Raw genomic sequence first — 16,776 nt, 5'->3', positions numbered from 1 at the left:
GAACTAGATGGACTTAGTCTTCCTTCAACCTTAATAACTATGTAACTATGATGGATGAGTGGCCGACGTTTCTGAAACAAATCTGTCCTATGAACCCAGTTATTCACACTTTTCATGCAATGAGATTTTTTCAGAGGGACAGATAGGAAATTAATATCTCTAGGGTTTCCTCCAGCACTCTATTAAAAGTCAAAGCCCAAAGGTTCACTTTAGACCAGGGGTGTCAAACTGCATTCCTCGAGGGCTGCAAACAGGTCATGTTTTCAGGATTTCCTTGTACTGCACAGGTGATAATTTAATCACCAACTCATTATTTGTGTAGGTGATTAAATTATCACCTGTGCAGTACAAGAAAATCCTGAAAACATGACCTGTTTGCCACCCTCGAGGAATGCAGTTTGACAACCCTGCTTTAGACTATTGGTGATCATCTTCCATGTGAACGTGACGGCATATGGAAATGGCTGAGTAAATTGTGCTTATTGGTGATGTGCTCGCCACTCGACTGAGGTTCCTCGAGTGCCAAGCGGAGGCCCCACCCTGCATGTTTAGCCTCTATTAACCAATAGACATGTGGGAATTGCTTGCCCTACAAGGTAAACATGCAAAATGCGATACTCCATGTACCCGAGCACCCCGCTGCACGATCGAGTGGCGTGCACACTCACTCATCACTAGTGCTTATCTCTTGCTATATCTTTAGTACATTGTAATGAAGGGTGACTAATGGCTCATTATTGCCACCAGGGCACATGCAATGGATATAAATGTGTATATTTGGGGAAAGTTCTGTAGAAGTGATAAGAAAGAAATTCATTCATTCATAATGGAAAGCAAATCCAGAGATTTTTGGTATACCTATTCCCTTGTGTCTACATGAAGAGTACCAGAACACACGCATTGGGCTGCATACTGTATGCTAAACAGATGGGCGAGGGGAGCAATAGGGCTCTAGGTGACCACTGATTTACAGATCAGTGTTTTATTGTGTATTTGCTAGCATAAAAGTCTGAGACTAAAAAAAACCAGGTAAAATGGTTTTCCAATATTTCAAGAAAATGAGCCATGAAGATGAAATGGAATAAAAAAGACCTAACTTATACTAGTGGTTTATTTCCCGGAGCTGCAGTGCTCCCCACCGGTGTCTACTTCATACGCTTTGCACCTTCCTCACCTTTTATATAGCAGCAAGTTCATACAGAAAGTTCTTAATATTATCAGACCAATGATGCCAGGGAATGTGGAAAGTTTTATTTTCACCTCGAGGATGAGTCCATGTAGTTTTAAATAATTTATTTTATCCGGATATATGTTCACATTTAGTTTCCTTTTGTTATACCCCAGAAAAAGAAACAATACAATGAGGATATGGTCCCTTTATTATCACAAGTATTTTCAGCTTTCTGGTGTACAGACAATAAGTTAAGGTATGCAGGAAAACAAGGGGCACAAACGTTACAGGTACATGCCGTTTATGAGATAATCGGACTCTTCAGACGTCAACGGACGAGCTTTTTTCAGTTTCTGTCTCACGAGCTGGAGACGACAGACCACCATCAACAGCAGGAAAGATGTAATGGCCAAACCAAGGGCCAATGGTAAAACCGCGCCTGAAAGAGAGCACAAATACAATGCGAAATCTACAGATTCAGCTTTATTTTATATACACACCAAACCAATATTACTAAAAGTAACACTATTTTACGATCAACATTTAAAAATAATGTCCCCATCCCTTAGCTATCAGTAATACATGTTCAATGTATGCATTATAATATCGGCCGCTGAGGCCAGTCCCTCTGCTGCATAGTGTGACCGCAGTTGTGGAAGTCTGAAACTTACTGCATACGTTACCGATAGCCTTTATAGCATATATATGGTGGTACTCTGCACTTCATTTTTTTTTCTTCAGCCTCCATCTCGATTCCTGGATCTCATCCTGCATTTTTACTTTCTGCTCTTAGTGATGAGTGAACTTGCTCGGATATGGTGTTATTCGAGCAAGCTCGACTGCTAACAGTATCTTCGGCATGCTCGAAAAATATGTTCGCGTACTACCGGCTGCATGTCTCATGGCTGTTCAACAGCCGTAACACATGCAGCACGCCAAAGGCACTGTTAGCACCAGATCATCTTGGATAAGACCCTGTCCCTGCACGTTCGCTCATCACAAGTTTTCTTGGTCTCCCTTACTTTGAGCTGGGCAGTACGTTTATATAGCTTCTCATGGCTGGGTGTCCAGTCAGGCCCCAGGCTTGCTCGACCTTTATAGGTCTCTTTTTGACATAGTAAGGTTTTAATACTAGAGGTTAGAATCATCCCAATTTGGTACACTGTCACTGGGATGGAATGACTTAGACTTTTCTGATGAAAAACAGTGTTTAGCAAGTACCCTTATGTTATTCATATGAACTATTGATTTTTTACTTACAGCAAGCTATATGTTCACTTTGTTTCTATCTTATGTTTTGACATATGGTACTTGTCTGCATTTCATGTGGGGGTTTTTTTTTCTTCAGTTTCCATCTTGATTCCTAGATCCCATCCTGCATTTTTCCTTTTTGCTCTGCTATATACCTTATGATACATCAATGCATCACATTACCAGATAGAACCAGTACCACCTCTGCCTACTGTGGTAACACTATAATTATCCTTCCCACTAGAATTTTCTAAATCCACTAATATAGAAGTATAAAGTCAGAGAGGCCTGTACAGTCCTCATTTTAGTTATATCTTTGAGACAGGAGATTGTAATCATCATCAGTGACTGTGAGAGTAGTTTCCCTCCCTCCTGTAGTAAAAATGTGTGTGTGTGGTACAATTTATGCAGTTCAATTAAATATGAACTTCTAATTTCTTTATCGCCTCTCATTGGGGGACACAGGAACCATGGGTGTATGCTGCTGCCACTAGGAGGCTGACACTTATGCAAATAAAAAAAGTTAGCTCCTCCTCTGCAGTGTACACCCCACCGACTGGCATTATACACTTCAGTTTAGCTTAGTGTGAGTAGGAGGTGGACACGGGTCTTTCATTAGACCCTTATCTACCTCAATGTGCGTCATTTTTCCTTTCAGGTTTCCGAATGGGATACAGGGTGAGCAGTCACACCTGTAGTCCCACATTATGGACTATGAGTACGGTGTGTACTGCCACCCCGTATCCTCATAGATCCTTCTCCAGGACCAAGATCCTAGCACACCAGCGTGCTTAGAAGTCCGGTCCTGGCTCCGTCCCCCACCCACTCGCCCACCAGAGCCTGTCGGTTGGAGGAGACGAGGACGTCCATCAGCTCACTGGACGTCTCACCCCCCTTTTAAGGTTAGTACCGGCGTGGGATGTTTGAGGTAAGTATCCGGCGCCGCGTTTCCCCCCCCCCCCCCCCCTCCCCCCATCTCTTCCCAGAGCTTCCTGGAGGTCTTACTAGGGGCTCCCGTATCCCGGGTCGCTGCTTGCACGGATTCCCGCAGCACGACCTGGGCTTGCACAGTGTGGGCTCCGCGATCCAGTCTTCCGGTAGGGGCCACATTTTCTCCCCGCGGCGCACTGCCTCTGCGCCGCGGTTTTCCAGGGGGCACACAGGCGCTGCGGCCCTGTCGAGCCGGCGCGCCGCAGCTTTTGCCGGGGGCTCTCCGGCGCTGCGGCCCTGACAGGTCGGCCCCTTCCTGCGGCGCGCTGCTCTGGCGCCACATGGGGGCTTCCCGGCAGCAGTTTCTTTCTAGCGGCGCAGCCTGGTAGGCTGCTGCGCCGCCTGTGTTACTAGCGGCGCACCTTTCCAGCGCATCTTTCCGGCGCCGCGGTTATCCTCCTCGGCCGCCGGCTCCTACTTTAGGCCCCGGCTTCTCCCAGGGCCTACTTCCGGTTTGCGCGCTCCCTCTCTTCCGGTCTGCGGGCGGGCTTTTTTCCCGCCCGACATATTTTGTCCTGCCCACCGGCGCCTCCGTGACTGGCTCCTCCCACTTCCTCCAGGGAATGAGTCACTCTTCTGGTGTGCACTCAGCAGCAGCAGCACCAGCTCAGCCCCGCACGTGTTTTTTTCTGCTCAGCTCAGCGATCTGCACAGAACGGCCCCTCGGGACAGGAGTTTTTTGCTGACAAGTGGGACATCTTCCAGGACCGGGTCCGTGAGTAGCTGCACTGCAGACTGACACCCTTCTCTGCCCCACTGTCCCCTAACCCACTGGCATCTTCAGGGATCTCTCAAAATGTCTTCTAAAGGGGGCCGCTCTCGCCCCCCTACCTCTTCATCTTCTGCCTTAGTCACGTACTTTGCATGTTCGTCTTGTAACAGCAAACTTCCCTCAGGTCAGTCCTCTCCGCTGTGTCAGTCCTGCAGCAACCCGATTGTTCCCACCGCCCAGGATCCCCCGACTGTTCCGCCCGAGAGTGATCCCCCCATCCCAGGCTAGGCCGCCTCTCTGTCACAATCGGTGGCCGATTTGACACGGGTATCTCAAACCTTGGTGTCCGCGCTGGATCGGTTACCCCTGCAGACCCCTGCCGTGGCCAGCGGGTCGCAGGAACCGCCACCCGAGACCTCCTTGCCAAGCTACAAAAGGTCCAGACAGGAACGTCGGTCTGAGTCCTCTTCGCGTTCCATTTCGCCGCCCGGCCCTCCCCCGCGGTTGGTGTCGCACCGATCCTCCTCCCCTGAGTCAGGCGAGGCTTTATCTGATGCGCCCTCAGAGGAGATTTCGGAGCTGGACCCTAGCCAAATCGCCACCATGAGTGAGTCGGTCCAGAACCTCATTCGGGCTATAAACCAAACCTGTGGCATTAAGGATCCCACTACAGAACCCGCAGATCAGGCGGTTTCGTTTAGACGGGCCAAACCACCTTCAAAATTTTTCGCTCCTCATCCTGAATTCGAGGAAATCCTGGCCAGAGAGAGAGAGAATCCGACCAGACGTTTTCAGAGGGGAAAGCGCCTGGGGGTGCTATATCCTTTTTCACCAGAACTTACCGCCAATTGGACGGTCTCTCCCTCGGTGGATCCCCCTGTTTCCAGGCTGTCCACCAACACGGTGCTTCCGCTGTCCGGCGGAGCGTCTCTGAAGGATTCTAATGACAGAGTTATAGAATCCTTCGCGAAATCTGCCTTTGAAGCGGCTTCGGCAGCGCTATGCCCAGCCTTTGCTTCCACTTGGGCTTCAAAATCCATCTCAAAATGGGCCAAGGATCTACGGCGAGGTATCCTGGATGGGGCTCCTCCCGCGCAATTAGCGGAACTTGCCAACCAGATTTCCCACGCTGGTGAATATCTGGTTTCCGCCTCCCTGGATGTCGCCTCTTGTGCGGGTCAGGCTTCCAGCAATGCCGTTGCCATTCGCCGGACCGTTTGGCTCAAGGCCTGGCAGGCGGACTTGTCCTCCAAAAAGTCCCTCACTAGTCTGCCCTTCCAGGGCTCTCGTCTCTTTGGTTCCCAGCTGGACCAGATCATTAAGGACGCCACTGGGGGCACAAGTTCCCTTCTCCCCCAGGCTAAACCTCGTTGCCCTCCTCCTAGACGGCAGTTTCGCTCGTTTCGGCCTTTTCGTCGCTTCGCTGCATCAAACTCCTTTTCCCAGCAGCAACAGAGGCCACAGGCACGTCAAGAGAAGAAGGCGGTGTCCTTCAGGCCCACTCCGTCCTGGCGTCCTCGCTATTCCCAGGGTAGATCGTCCAGGCCTGGGACTGGAAGATCCACTTCCGCATGACTCTCGGCAAGACTCCAGCCCAACTCCCAGGTTGGGGGGCCGTCTTCTCCGTTTCAGGGACGTCTGGATTTCCGCAGTAGAGGATGCATGGGTCAGGGAAGTTGTATCCTCGGGATACAAAATAGAGTTCGCCTCCCGACCCAGAGATCGGTTTTTCCAATGTCGTCCTCCAAAAGATCCCGCTTTGGTTCCGGGCTTCTTCGCAGCCATTGCTTCTCTGCTAAAGTCCGGGGTAATCGTTCCCATACCAGAAAAGGAACGGTACACGGGTTTCTACTCGAACCTCTTTGTGGTACCGAAAAAAGACGGCAAGGTTCGTCCCATTCTAGACCTCAAATTGCTGAACAGGAGGGTTCGCCTGAGACACTTCAGGATGGAATCCCTTCGTTCGGTAATTGCTTCCATGGAGGCTCTGGAATTTCTATGCTCTATAGATATCCAGGACGCCTACCTACATGTTCCAATATTTCCCGGACATCACAGTTTCCTGCGCTTCGCAGTGCAACAAGATCATTTTCAGTTCATCGCCCTGCCGTTCGGCCTCGCAACCGCGCCAAGGGTGTTCACGAAAATCATGGCGGCGCTGATGGCCATTTTGAGAGTCAGAGGCTTGGTCCTGTTTCCATACCTCGACGACATCCTCATCAAGGCTCCGTCCTTTGCTCAGGCCCACGAAAGCTTGTCCATTGTTCTCGACACCTTATCCCGTTTCGGATGGCTGGTCAACCGGAAGAAGTCCTGCCTTATTCCTTCTCAGCGCATCATCTTTCTGGGCATGCTCTTCGACACTCGTCAGTCCAGAGTCTTCCTTCCCAAGGACAAGAGATCCACCCTTTGTCGGGACATACTCTTGCTCCAGGGTCCTCGGCCTCCCTCCCTCCGATCGGCCATGAAGGTTCTGGGGAGGATGGTAGCTACCTTGGAAGCGATTCCCTTCGCCCAATTCCATTCTCGACCCCTTCAGCAAGCCATTCTGTCTCAGTGGGACAGGTCGGTCTTCTCCCTGGATCGGCCGATCAGACTCCCCTTTCGGGTCAAGCGGTCTCTCATCTGGTGGCTGACGTCTCCTCTCATCTCCCAGGGCAGGTCCTTCCTTCCGGTTCACTGGCAGGTGGTGACAACGGATGCCAGCCTGATCGGCTGGGGTGCAGTTTTTCGTCACCTGACGGTTCAGGGCCGTTGGTCGCCGCAGGAGTCTGCGCTGCCGATCAACGTCCTCGAAATTCGGGCCATCTTTCTGTCCCTCCGCCATTGGGAAAGGATCCTCAGGGGCCTTCCAGTCCGGATCCAGACGGACAACGCCACGGCTGTGGCATATGTCAACCATCAGGGGGGGACTCGGAGCTCCTTGGCCCTTGCCGAGGTATCCAAGATCCTCCTTTGGGCAGAGGCAACGGTTCCGGTGATATCCGCGGTGCATATCCCCGGCGTAGAAAACTGGGCCGCCGACTTCCTCAGCCGCGAGGGCCTCGCGGCAGGGGAATGGTCCCTGCATCCGGAGGTCTTCCATCAGATTTGTCTTCGATGGGGAACTCCGGATGTGGATCTCACGGCGTCTCGAATCAACAGGAAGGTTCCGCAATTCGTCTCCAGGTCACGCGATCCTCTCGCAGTGGGCGTCGATGCTCTGGCCATTCCTTGGTCACAGTTCGAGCTGCCCTACCTGTTCCCACCCCTTCCGTTACTTCCCAAACTGTTGAAGAAGATCAAAGCGGAAGGGGTGCCGGTCATCCTGATCGCCCCGGATTGGCCCAGGAGAGCTTGGTTCGCGGAGCTCGTCAATCTTCTCGCGGACGCTCCCTGGCGCCTTCCAGACATGCCCGATCTGCTGTCCCAGGGTCCGATCTGCCACCCGAATTCTCGGTCGCTCAGTTTAACGGCGTGGCTGTTGAGACCGCGGTTCTGAGAGCGTCCGGCCTTTCGGACCGGGTGATTCACACCATGATTCAGGCTCGGAAGCCTTCGTCTTCCAGGATCTACTACCGCACCTGGAAGGCTTACTTCCGTTGGTGCGAGTCCAACCGCGTTCCGCCTATGGTTTTTTCCCTGCCTTCTCTTTTGGCCTTTCTTCAGGCAGGACTGGATTCGGGCCTGGCCCTTAGCTCCCTGAAAGGTCAGGTCTCTGCGCTTTCCATCCTCTTTCAGAAGACCTTGGCCTCCCGGCCACAGGTTAAGACCTTCTTTCAAGGGGTAGCCCACGCCGTCCCGCCATACAGGGCCCCTGTGGAGGCATGGGACTTAAACCTGGTACTGGACGTTCTGAGGGTTTCTCCCTTTGAACCTCTTAGGGAGATTCCTCTATCAGTTTTATCTTGGAAGGTGGCCTTTCTGGTGGCCATCACGTCCATTCGCCGCGTTTCCGAGCTGGCGGCCCTGTCTTGCCGTCCTCCGTTTTTGGTCATTCACCAGGACAAGGTGGTCTTCCGGCCCCCACCTTCCTTTCTTCCTAAGGTGGTTTCCACCTTCCACCTCAACGAGGACATCGTCCTACCTTCCTTTTGCCCAGCTCCGACTCATCCTCTGGAGCGATCGTTGAACAAGCTGGACCTTGTCAGGGCAGTGAGGATCTATCTGGACAGAACGTCCGCTTTCCGGAAGACGGATTCCTTTTTCGTCATTCCTGATGGCACGCGCAGAGGCCAACTGGCTTCTAAAGCGACTATTGCTCGCTGGATCAGAATGGCAATTTTGGAGGCTTACCGGGTCAAGAACAGAGTGCCCCCTCCTGGGATTAAGGCTCACTCTACCCGGGCAGTCGGCGCCTCCTGGGCGGTGCACCACAGGGCATCCGCCCTACAGCTTTGCAAAGCGGCAACTTGGTCTTCCATCCACACGTTCGCCAAATTTTACAAGGTCCATACCTACGCATCGGCGGACGCCAGCCTAGGCAGAAGGATCCTGCAGGCGGCAGTGGTGAGTCCTCTGACCTGATGGAAGTCTGTTTTCCCACCCGTGGGACTGCTTTGGGACGTCCCATGGTTCCTGTGTCCCCCAATGAGAGGCGATAAAGAAAACAGGATTTTTGGTTGCTTACCGTAAAATCTGTTTCTTGAAGCCTCCATTGGGGGACACAGCTCCCTCCCAATGTTTCTGTTATCTGTTTTATGACTGTTCTCACGTTTACAGTTCTCAAGTTTGTGGTTATGGTTTTTCAACCTTGTTCTTTTCTCCTACTGCTTTCTCACTAACTGAAGTGTATAATGCCAGTCGGTGGGGTGTACACTGCAGAGGAGGAGCTAACTTTTTTTATTTGCATAAGTGTCAGCCTCCTAGAGGCAGCAGCATACACCCATGGTTCCTGTGTCCCCCAATGGAGGCTTCAAGAAACAGATTTTACGGTAAGCAACCAAAAATCCTGTTTTCCAGGGGGTTACCATGAGACATGACCTAACAGAAGAGAAAGTGTCTTTGCGTTTTCAACAAAAAAAAAGTGTGAGAAAGGTGATAATTACATAAGTAAAATACTTGTTCAGTTACATGTATTGGAGGACTAGTGACAAAATAAAAAAAACCTAAAACATGGAGTGCTACTTTAAAAACTAATGTGCTGGGTAAGATTTTAATATATCAAGATCCCATGTATTCTTAAGACTTCTATTACGGTCTATGGGACCTACTTTAAGTATGGACAAGTGTTCTCTAGCTCTTCAAACTAACCACAGCTATGTTATGGTTTTCAGAATACACACAATGGAGGAATTCTTGAATTAATGAATACAACTGGGATAGAATTATGTTGCAATTCGTGCCCAAAAAACTGTATTCATTACTTGCACTATGTTTATTACGTGTTTTAGACACATTGGCCCCAATTCATCAATACTGGCAATTTTCTTGCTGGTCTTGATGAGGGGATGTGGTGGAGTCAGACGCTCCAGATTCATAAAGAGGTGAACGTCTTTTCAGGAATCTGAAGTGTTTGATACCAGAATTCTTACTCCATTCTGCCCGGAGTCAGATTTCTGGCTTAAGGAATGCCATGGCTCGTAATGAATTATACGAACTGTGCCCCGTTCCGCCCCAGCTCCATCTATTTTGATGGAGCTGGGAGAAACTGAAGATATAGTTTTGAATAATGTTGCACTAATGTGCCTGGTGCAACAAGGGAACATGGTTTAATGTGCAATTCTGTTCGCTAAAAAAGATCAAACTTTTGATGTAAGTTTCTGGCACATAGTAAGCCACCTAATATTCTACGTAAACTTTGATAACTCTGGTACGCTAGCCCAACAGCATGAGCCACTTTGACGAGGTGACTGTCCTGCAGGGAACATCACAGTCACCCTGCCTCATCACTCACCACATCTAAGATGACATAGCATTGCTTGGGAGAGGGTTGAGCCTATACGGTGTCACAGTCTGACTAGAGCGGCCTTTGCTGCTGGGAGTCCTCGACCCATGAGCGGACAGGCGCAGAGATTGGGAGGGGAGGCTGGCTGTTTGGGTCCACCACAGCTCCGGAGCAAATCAAGCAATGTGGCGGTTGCCCAGAGGAATCGGCCTGGCCATGTAGGCGTCTCCCTCCGGCATAGTCTCTATGCTGCTTGCATGCATGCCTTAACAGATGCCTGAGCGGCTTTTCTTCCCAGGCTGTTCCCTGCCTGGCAGGGATGGGATGTGGGGTCCCCTTTTTTATCCCCTCTTGCCCTTGTTTTTTTTTTTTTACCTTTTCTCCATCTTCCCTTGCTATTGTTCTCTCTCTCTCCCTGCCGAGCCGCCTCAGAAGAAAACAGTTGAGGGCGAATGAGGTGGTGGTCGGGTGGGGGCACACCCCACTGTGAGAACCCCCTCGCCCGCCTCCACACCTCTGTTGTCCCCCCCCCCCAAACATATGGGCTCGGGAAAGCCTGGAAACGCAAACTCGGCGGTGGGATGTTATGCAAGTGGCACCTGCTTCTAACAGCAGACTTTAGTTTGATCTGGGAGGAGAGGGGCATTTATTTTCCTATACAGCCAGTGCATCTGCACTGGGGCCCGGAGGGGAGCTGCGCAAAGACATTCTTAAGGAAAAGCTTATAGACAGTTGGAATAAGGTGGGACTTAATAATCGAGATGGAGCTTTCCACCTGTGGGATTCAGCTTGTTGGAGATAGCAGTGAATGTGGTCATTATTCATTACAATGTAACGCTCTACTGACATGGTTAAATGTGGTTTGTGCAGTAAAATCAGGTGTGCTTGTGGTTTCTGTAATTGTGTGTGCTGTATTTGTTCCAGGTGTCTGACATGCACTGTGGTTGTGTGACAGGTGCACTAAGCCATGATGATGTGTGCATTGCATACTGTGTGTACTGTGCCATTATGACAGGTGTGATGTGCATGTATGACGTGTGCTGTGCTTTTATGCATAGTGCTATGGTGACATTTCTGCTGTACTTGAGGGATGCGTGACCTGTACTTCTATGTCGTGTGCAGTGCTTATGTGACAAATGCTGTGCTGACTCGTGCCTGGTGCTTGTGGGATGTATGTGTTATACTTATGTAATGTGTGCACCATGCTTGAATACATCGTGAAACATGGGCACTGTGTTGATTATATATATATATATATATATATATATATATATATATATATATATATATATATATATTCAGTTAGGGCCAGAAATATTTGGACAGTGACACAAGTTTTGTTATTTTAGCTGTTTACAAAAACATGTTCAGAAATACAATTACCGTATATACTCGAGTATAAGCCGAGATTTTCAGCCCAAATTTTTGGGCTGAAAGTGCCCCTCTCGGCTTATACTCGAGTCACGGTAGCGGTGGGGTCGGGGGGTGAGGGCGCTGAGGTATACTTACCTAGTCCCAGCGATCCTCGCGCTGTCCCTGCCTTCCTCCCCGTCTTCTGTGCTGCAGCTTCTTCCCCTCTTCAGCGGTCACGTGGGACCGCTCATTACAGAAATGAATAGGCGGCTCCACCTCCCATAGGGGTGGAGCCGCCTATTCATTTCTCTAATCAGCGGTGCCGGTGACCGCTGACAGGAAGAGGCTGCAGCACAGAAGACAGGGAGGAAGGCAGGGACAGCGCGAGGATCGCTGGGACTAGGTGAGTATGTTATATTTACCTGTCCACGTTCCAGCCGCCGAGCGCCGCTCCATCTTCCCGGCGTCTGCGCTCTGACTGTTCAGGCAGAGGGCGCGATGACGCATATAGTGTGCGCGGCGCCCTCTGCCTGATCAGTCAGAGCAGAGACGCCGGGAAGATGGAGGCGCCGGGACCGGACGCTGGGAGCTGCAATCAAGAGAGGTGAGTATGTGTTTTTTTTTTTTTTATTGCAGCAGCAGCGGCCATGGCACAGATATATGTGCAGCATCTATGGGGCAGTATGAACGGCACACAGCACTATATGGGGCATCTGTGCAGCATCTATGGGGCAGTATTAACGGCACACAGCACTATATGGGGCATCTGTGCAGCATCTATGGGGCAATATGAACGGTGCAGAGCACTATATGGCACAGCTATGGGGAAATAATGATCTATTTTTATTTTTGAAATTCACCGGTAAATGCTGCATTTCCACCCTAGGCTTATACTCGAGTCAATAAGTTTTCCCAGTTTTTTGTGGCAAAATCAGGGGGGTCGGCTTATACTCGGGTCGGCTTATACTCGAGTATATACGGTATATATGTAATATGGGCTGAAAGTGCACACTCCCAGCTGCAATATGATAGTTTCCACATCCAAATCGGAGAAAGGGTTTAGGAATCATAGCTCTGTAATGCATAGCGTCCTCTTTTTCAAGGGACCAAAAGTAATTGGACAATAGACTCTAAGGGCTGCAATTAACTCTGATGGCGTCTCCCTCGTTAACCTGTAATCAATGAAGTAGTTAAAAGGTCAGGGGTGGATTCCAGGTGTGTGGTTTTGCATTTGGAAGCTGTTGCTGTGAGCAGACAACATGCGGTCAAAGGAACTCTCAATTGAGGTGAAGCAGAACATCCTGAGGCTGAAAAAAAAGAAAAAATCCATCAGAGAGATAGCAGACATGCTTGGAGTAGCAAAATCAACAGTTGGGTACATTCTGAGAAAAAAGGAATTGACTGGTGAGCTTGGGAACTCAAAAAGACCTGGGCGTCCACGGATGACAACAGTGGTGGATGATCGCCGCATACTTAATTTGGTGAAGAAGAATCCGTTCACAACATCAACTGAAGTCCAGAACACTCTCAGTGAAGTAGCTGTATCTGTCTCTAAGTCAACAGTAAAGAGAAGACTCCATGACAGTAAATACAAAGGGTTCACATCTAGATGCAAACCATTCATCAATACCAAAAATAGACAGGCCAGAGTTAAATTTGCAGAAAAACACCTCAAGAAGCCAGCTCAGTTCTGGAAAAGTATTCTATGGACAGATGAGACAAAGATCAACCTGTACCAGAATGATGGGAAGAAAAAAGTTTGGAGAAGAAAGGGAACGGCACATGATCCAAGGCACACCACATCCTCTGTAAAACATGGTGGAGGCAACGTGATGGCATGGGCATGCATGGCTTTCAATGGCACTGGGTCACTTGTGTTTATTGATGACATAAGAGCAGACAAGAGTAGCCGGATGAATTCTGAAGTGTACCGGGATATACTTTCAGCCCAGATTCAGCCAAATGCTGCAAAGTTGATTGGACGGCGCTTCATAGTACAGAGGGACAATGACCCCAAGCATACATCCAAAGCTACCCAGGAGTTCATGAGTGCCAAAAAGTGGAACATTCTGCAATGGCCAAGTCAATCTCCAGATCTAAACCCAATTGAGCATGCATTTCACTTGCTCAAATCCAGACTTAAGACGGAAAGACCCACAAACAAGCAAGACCTGAAGGCTGCGGCTGTAAAGGCCTGGCAAAGCATTAAGAAGGAGGAAACCCAGCGTTTGGTGATGTCCATGGGTTCCAGACTTAAGGCAGTGATTGCCTCCAAAGGATTTGCCACAAAATATTGAAAATAAAAATATTTTGTTTGGGTTATGTTTATTTGTCCAATTACTCTTGACCTCCTAAAATGTGGAGTGTTTGTAAAGAAATGTGTACAATTCCTACATTTTCTATCAGATATTTTTGTTCAACCCTTCAAATTAAACGTTACAATCTGCACTTGAATTCTGTTGTAGAGGTTTCATTTCAAATCCAATGTGGTGGCATGCAGAGCCCAACTCGCGAAAATTGTGTCACTGTCCAAATATTTCTGGCCCTAACTGTGTATATGTATATATATATATATATATATATATATATATATATATATATATATATATATATATATATATATATATATATATATATATATATAATCTCTATCTATCTTTGGCATAGTGCTTCTGTGACATGAGCACAGTTTGTATTCTGTATGCACTGTGCTTGCATGACGTGTGTGCATTGCTTGTATAATGTGTGCATGGTTGTGCGCTGTGCTTATATACTGCATGTCTTGTGCTTGTATGACAAATGTGCTGTGCTTGTATACTGTTTGCACTGTGCTTTTATGATATGCGCCGTGCCTTTATCCTGTATGCGCTCTGCTTGTAGGACGTGCGCCGTGCTTTTATCCTGTATGGGCTCTGCTTGTATGACGTGCGCCGTGCTTTTATCCAGTATGCGTACTGCTTGTATGACGTGCGCTGTGCTTTTATCCCATATGCGCTTTGCTTGTATGACACGCGCCGTGCTTTTATCCCGTATGCGCTCTGCTTGTATGACGCACGGCGTGCTTTTATCCCGTATGCGCTCTGCTTGTATGACGCGCGGCGTGCTTTTATCCCGTATGCGCACTGCTTGTATGACGTGCGCCGTGCTTTTATCCCGTATGACGCGCGGCGTGCTTTTATCCCATATGCGCTCTGCTTGTATGACGCACGGAGTGCTTTTATCCCGTATGCGCTCTGCTTGTATGACGCACACTGTGCTTTTATCCCGTATGCGCTCTGCTTGTATGCCGCACGGCGTGCTTTTATCCCGTATGCGCTCTGCTTGTATGACGCGCGGCGTGCTTTTATCCCGTATGCGCTCTGCTTGTATGACGTGCGCCGTGCCTTTATCCTGTATGCGCTCTGCTTGTATACTGAATGCATTGTGCTTGTACAATTTGTGTATTGAGCTTATATAAAATGTACACTGTGTTTGTGTGACTTGTGTATGCATCCTCCAAATGTCACTTATTCAACGGAAAGGAGATGTGCAGCTTTGACTTGTGGCTATCGACCATAAAAGAAGTCTAAAAGTTACCGGCTTCAGGCGCAGGGTGTTCATTTCCTTTTACAGTGTTTTTCGAGATTAAGAAATTCTTCTCCACTTCACCTTTGTCCATTTTTAATGAAACTGTATCTAGAAAAATAAAGTGTATGCCTCAATGAGATAATGTCTTTATTCCATAGATTTTCTATATCTGAGCATATCCTAAAACCACTACAGACTAACTGGTCTATCATTCCAAAAATCTAATACTAATATACTACAGAGCCGGTGAAAAGAAGCTTTACGAGTTCAACAGAACCACAAAATTCTTAACATTCCAGTGTGTTATTGTGGATATTTCATTATAACTAGTTTTTCGTTATGTCACCCCTACATTTTATCACTATCTGCAGTCGTAAGCCAGTTTTGCTAGCAGACAGGTTTTGCATTCTGTGCACTTTTAAGAAGTGAAATCATGACACGGATTTTACATATAAAGTATTTTTTTTCGCCTCCCAAGTGGACAGATTTGGTATTTTTGCCGGCACTGTAATAGTTACATAATTCTTAATATATAATTACCTTGTAATGTCTTCACATCCTGTTCCGTCCAAATCCCAGAATTCCAAGCGGCGGAAGTTCACTGACCTCCATATTGGGACACCCAAGTGATGGGTGTCTCAATATGGAAACTGTTGGTGGTACCACCAGCGGAACACCGTCGCAACACACACACTGTATATGCTGTACGTAGCCTCTTGTGCGGAACCACCAGAAGAACACAGTCACGAACACGCCACCGCCAGGATCAGCTGAATGATTCACTGACCGAGGCCATCTTTGTACAGGAGGAGTTTTAATGTGACCACTGCTATCTGTCTGCACAAAGATGACGGCGGTCTGATTTACTGCACCTGTGCGAATCCACGCAGGCGCAGTGAATCATTCGGCTGATCCCGGCGGCAGACGCGCGACATGTCTACAGGCAGAGGAAGCCGGTCACATTAAAGGGGTTTTCCCACGAACAAAAGTTAATTTTAAAAATTGTCTGTGTCTGACCGTGTATGGCGCATACCACATCGCCTGGGCAGGGGAGGAAGCAAAAGACTATACTGAAATTACAGCAGGGGATCACATAGGATTTCTTTTGTCAAGTAAAATATTTTACTGACTGTTTTTAAACAATATTTTACCTCACAAAATGAATCCTCTGCGATCTCCTGCTGTAATGTGAGTATTGTCTTTTGCTTCCTCCCCTGCCCAGGAGTTGTGGCATGTTCTGTACATAGTAACATAGTAACATAGTTAGTAAGGCCGAAAAAAGACATTTGTCCATCCAGTTCAGCCTATATTCCATCATAATAAATCCCCAGATCTACGTCCTTCTACAGAACCTAATTGTATGATACAATATTGTTCTGCTCCAGGAAGACATCCAGGCCTCTCTTGAACCCCTCGACTGAGTTCGCCATCACCACCTCCTCAGGCAAGCAATTCCAGATTCTCACTGCCCTAACAGTAAAGAATCCTCTTCTATGTTGGTGGAAAAACCTTCTCTCCTCCAGATGCAAAGAATGCCCCCTTGTGCCCGTCACCTTCCTTGGTATAAACAGATCCTCAGCGAGATATTTGTATTGTCCCCTTATATACTTATACATGGTTATTAGATCGCCTCTCAGTCGTCTTTTTTCTAGACTAAATAATCCTAATTTCGCTAATCTATCTGGGTATTGTAGTTCTCCCATCCCCTTTATTAATTTTGTTGCCCTCCTTTGTACTCTCTCTAGTTCCATTATATCCTTCCTGAGCACCGGTGCCCAAAACTGGACACAGTACTCCATGTGCGGTCTAACTAGGGATTTGTACAGAGGCAGTATAATGCTCTCATCATGTGTATCCAGACCTCTT

At 48.4% G+C, this 16,776-nt stretch overlaps 1 protein-coding gene across 1 annotated transcript in view; it reads right to left on the bottom strand.

Moving 5' to 3' along the window:
- Positions 1–1,361: 1,361 nt before the first annotated feature.
- LRP11 (LDL receptor related protein 11) overlaps positions 1,362–16,776 on the bottom strand; it is a 57,842-nt gene continuing 42,427 nt past the window's right edge. The window contains exons 7-8 of the mRNA XM_069725926.1: positions 14,920–15,018; positions 1,362–1,610 (exon numbers count right to left, since the gene is read on the bottom strand). Coding sequence (XP_069582027.1) covers positions 1,456–1,610; positions 14,920–15,018 — 254 coding nt within the window. The 3' untranslated portion in view covers positions 1,362–1,455. The remainder of the gene's footprint in view (positions 1,611–14,919; positions 15,019–16,776) is intronic.

This window comes from Ranitomeya imitator, chromosome 5 (assembly GCF_032444005.1).
Source record: "Ranitomeya imitator isolate aRanImi1 chromosome 5, aRanImi1.pri, whole genome shotgun sequence".
Classification (NCBI taxonomy): domain Eukaryota; kingdom Metazoa; phylum Chordata; class Amphibia; order Anura; family Dendrobatidae; genus Ranitomeya; species Ranitomeya imitator.
Note: the sequence above shows the minus strand (reverse complement) of the source record. Positions and strands in the feature narration are given on the sequence as shown.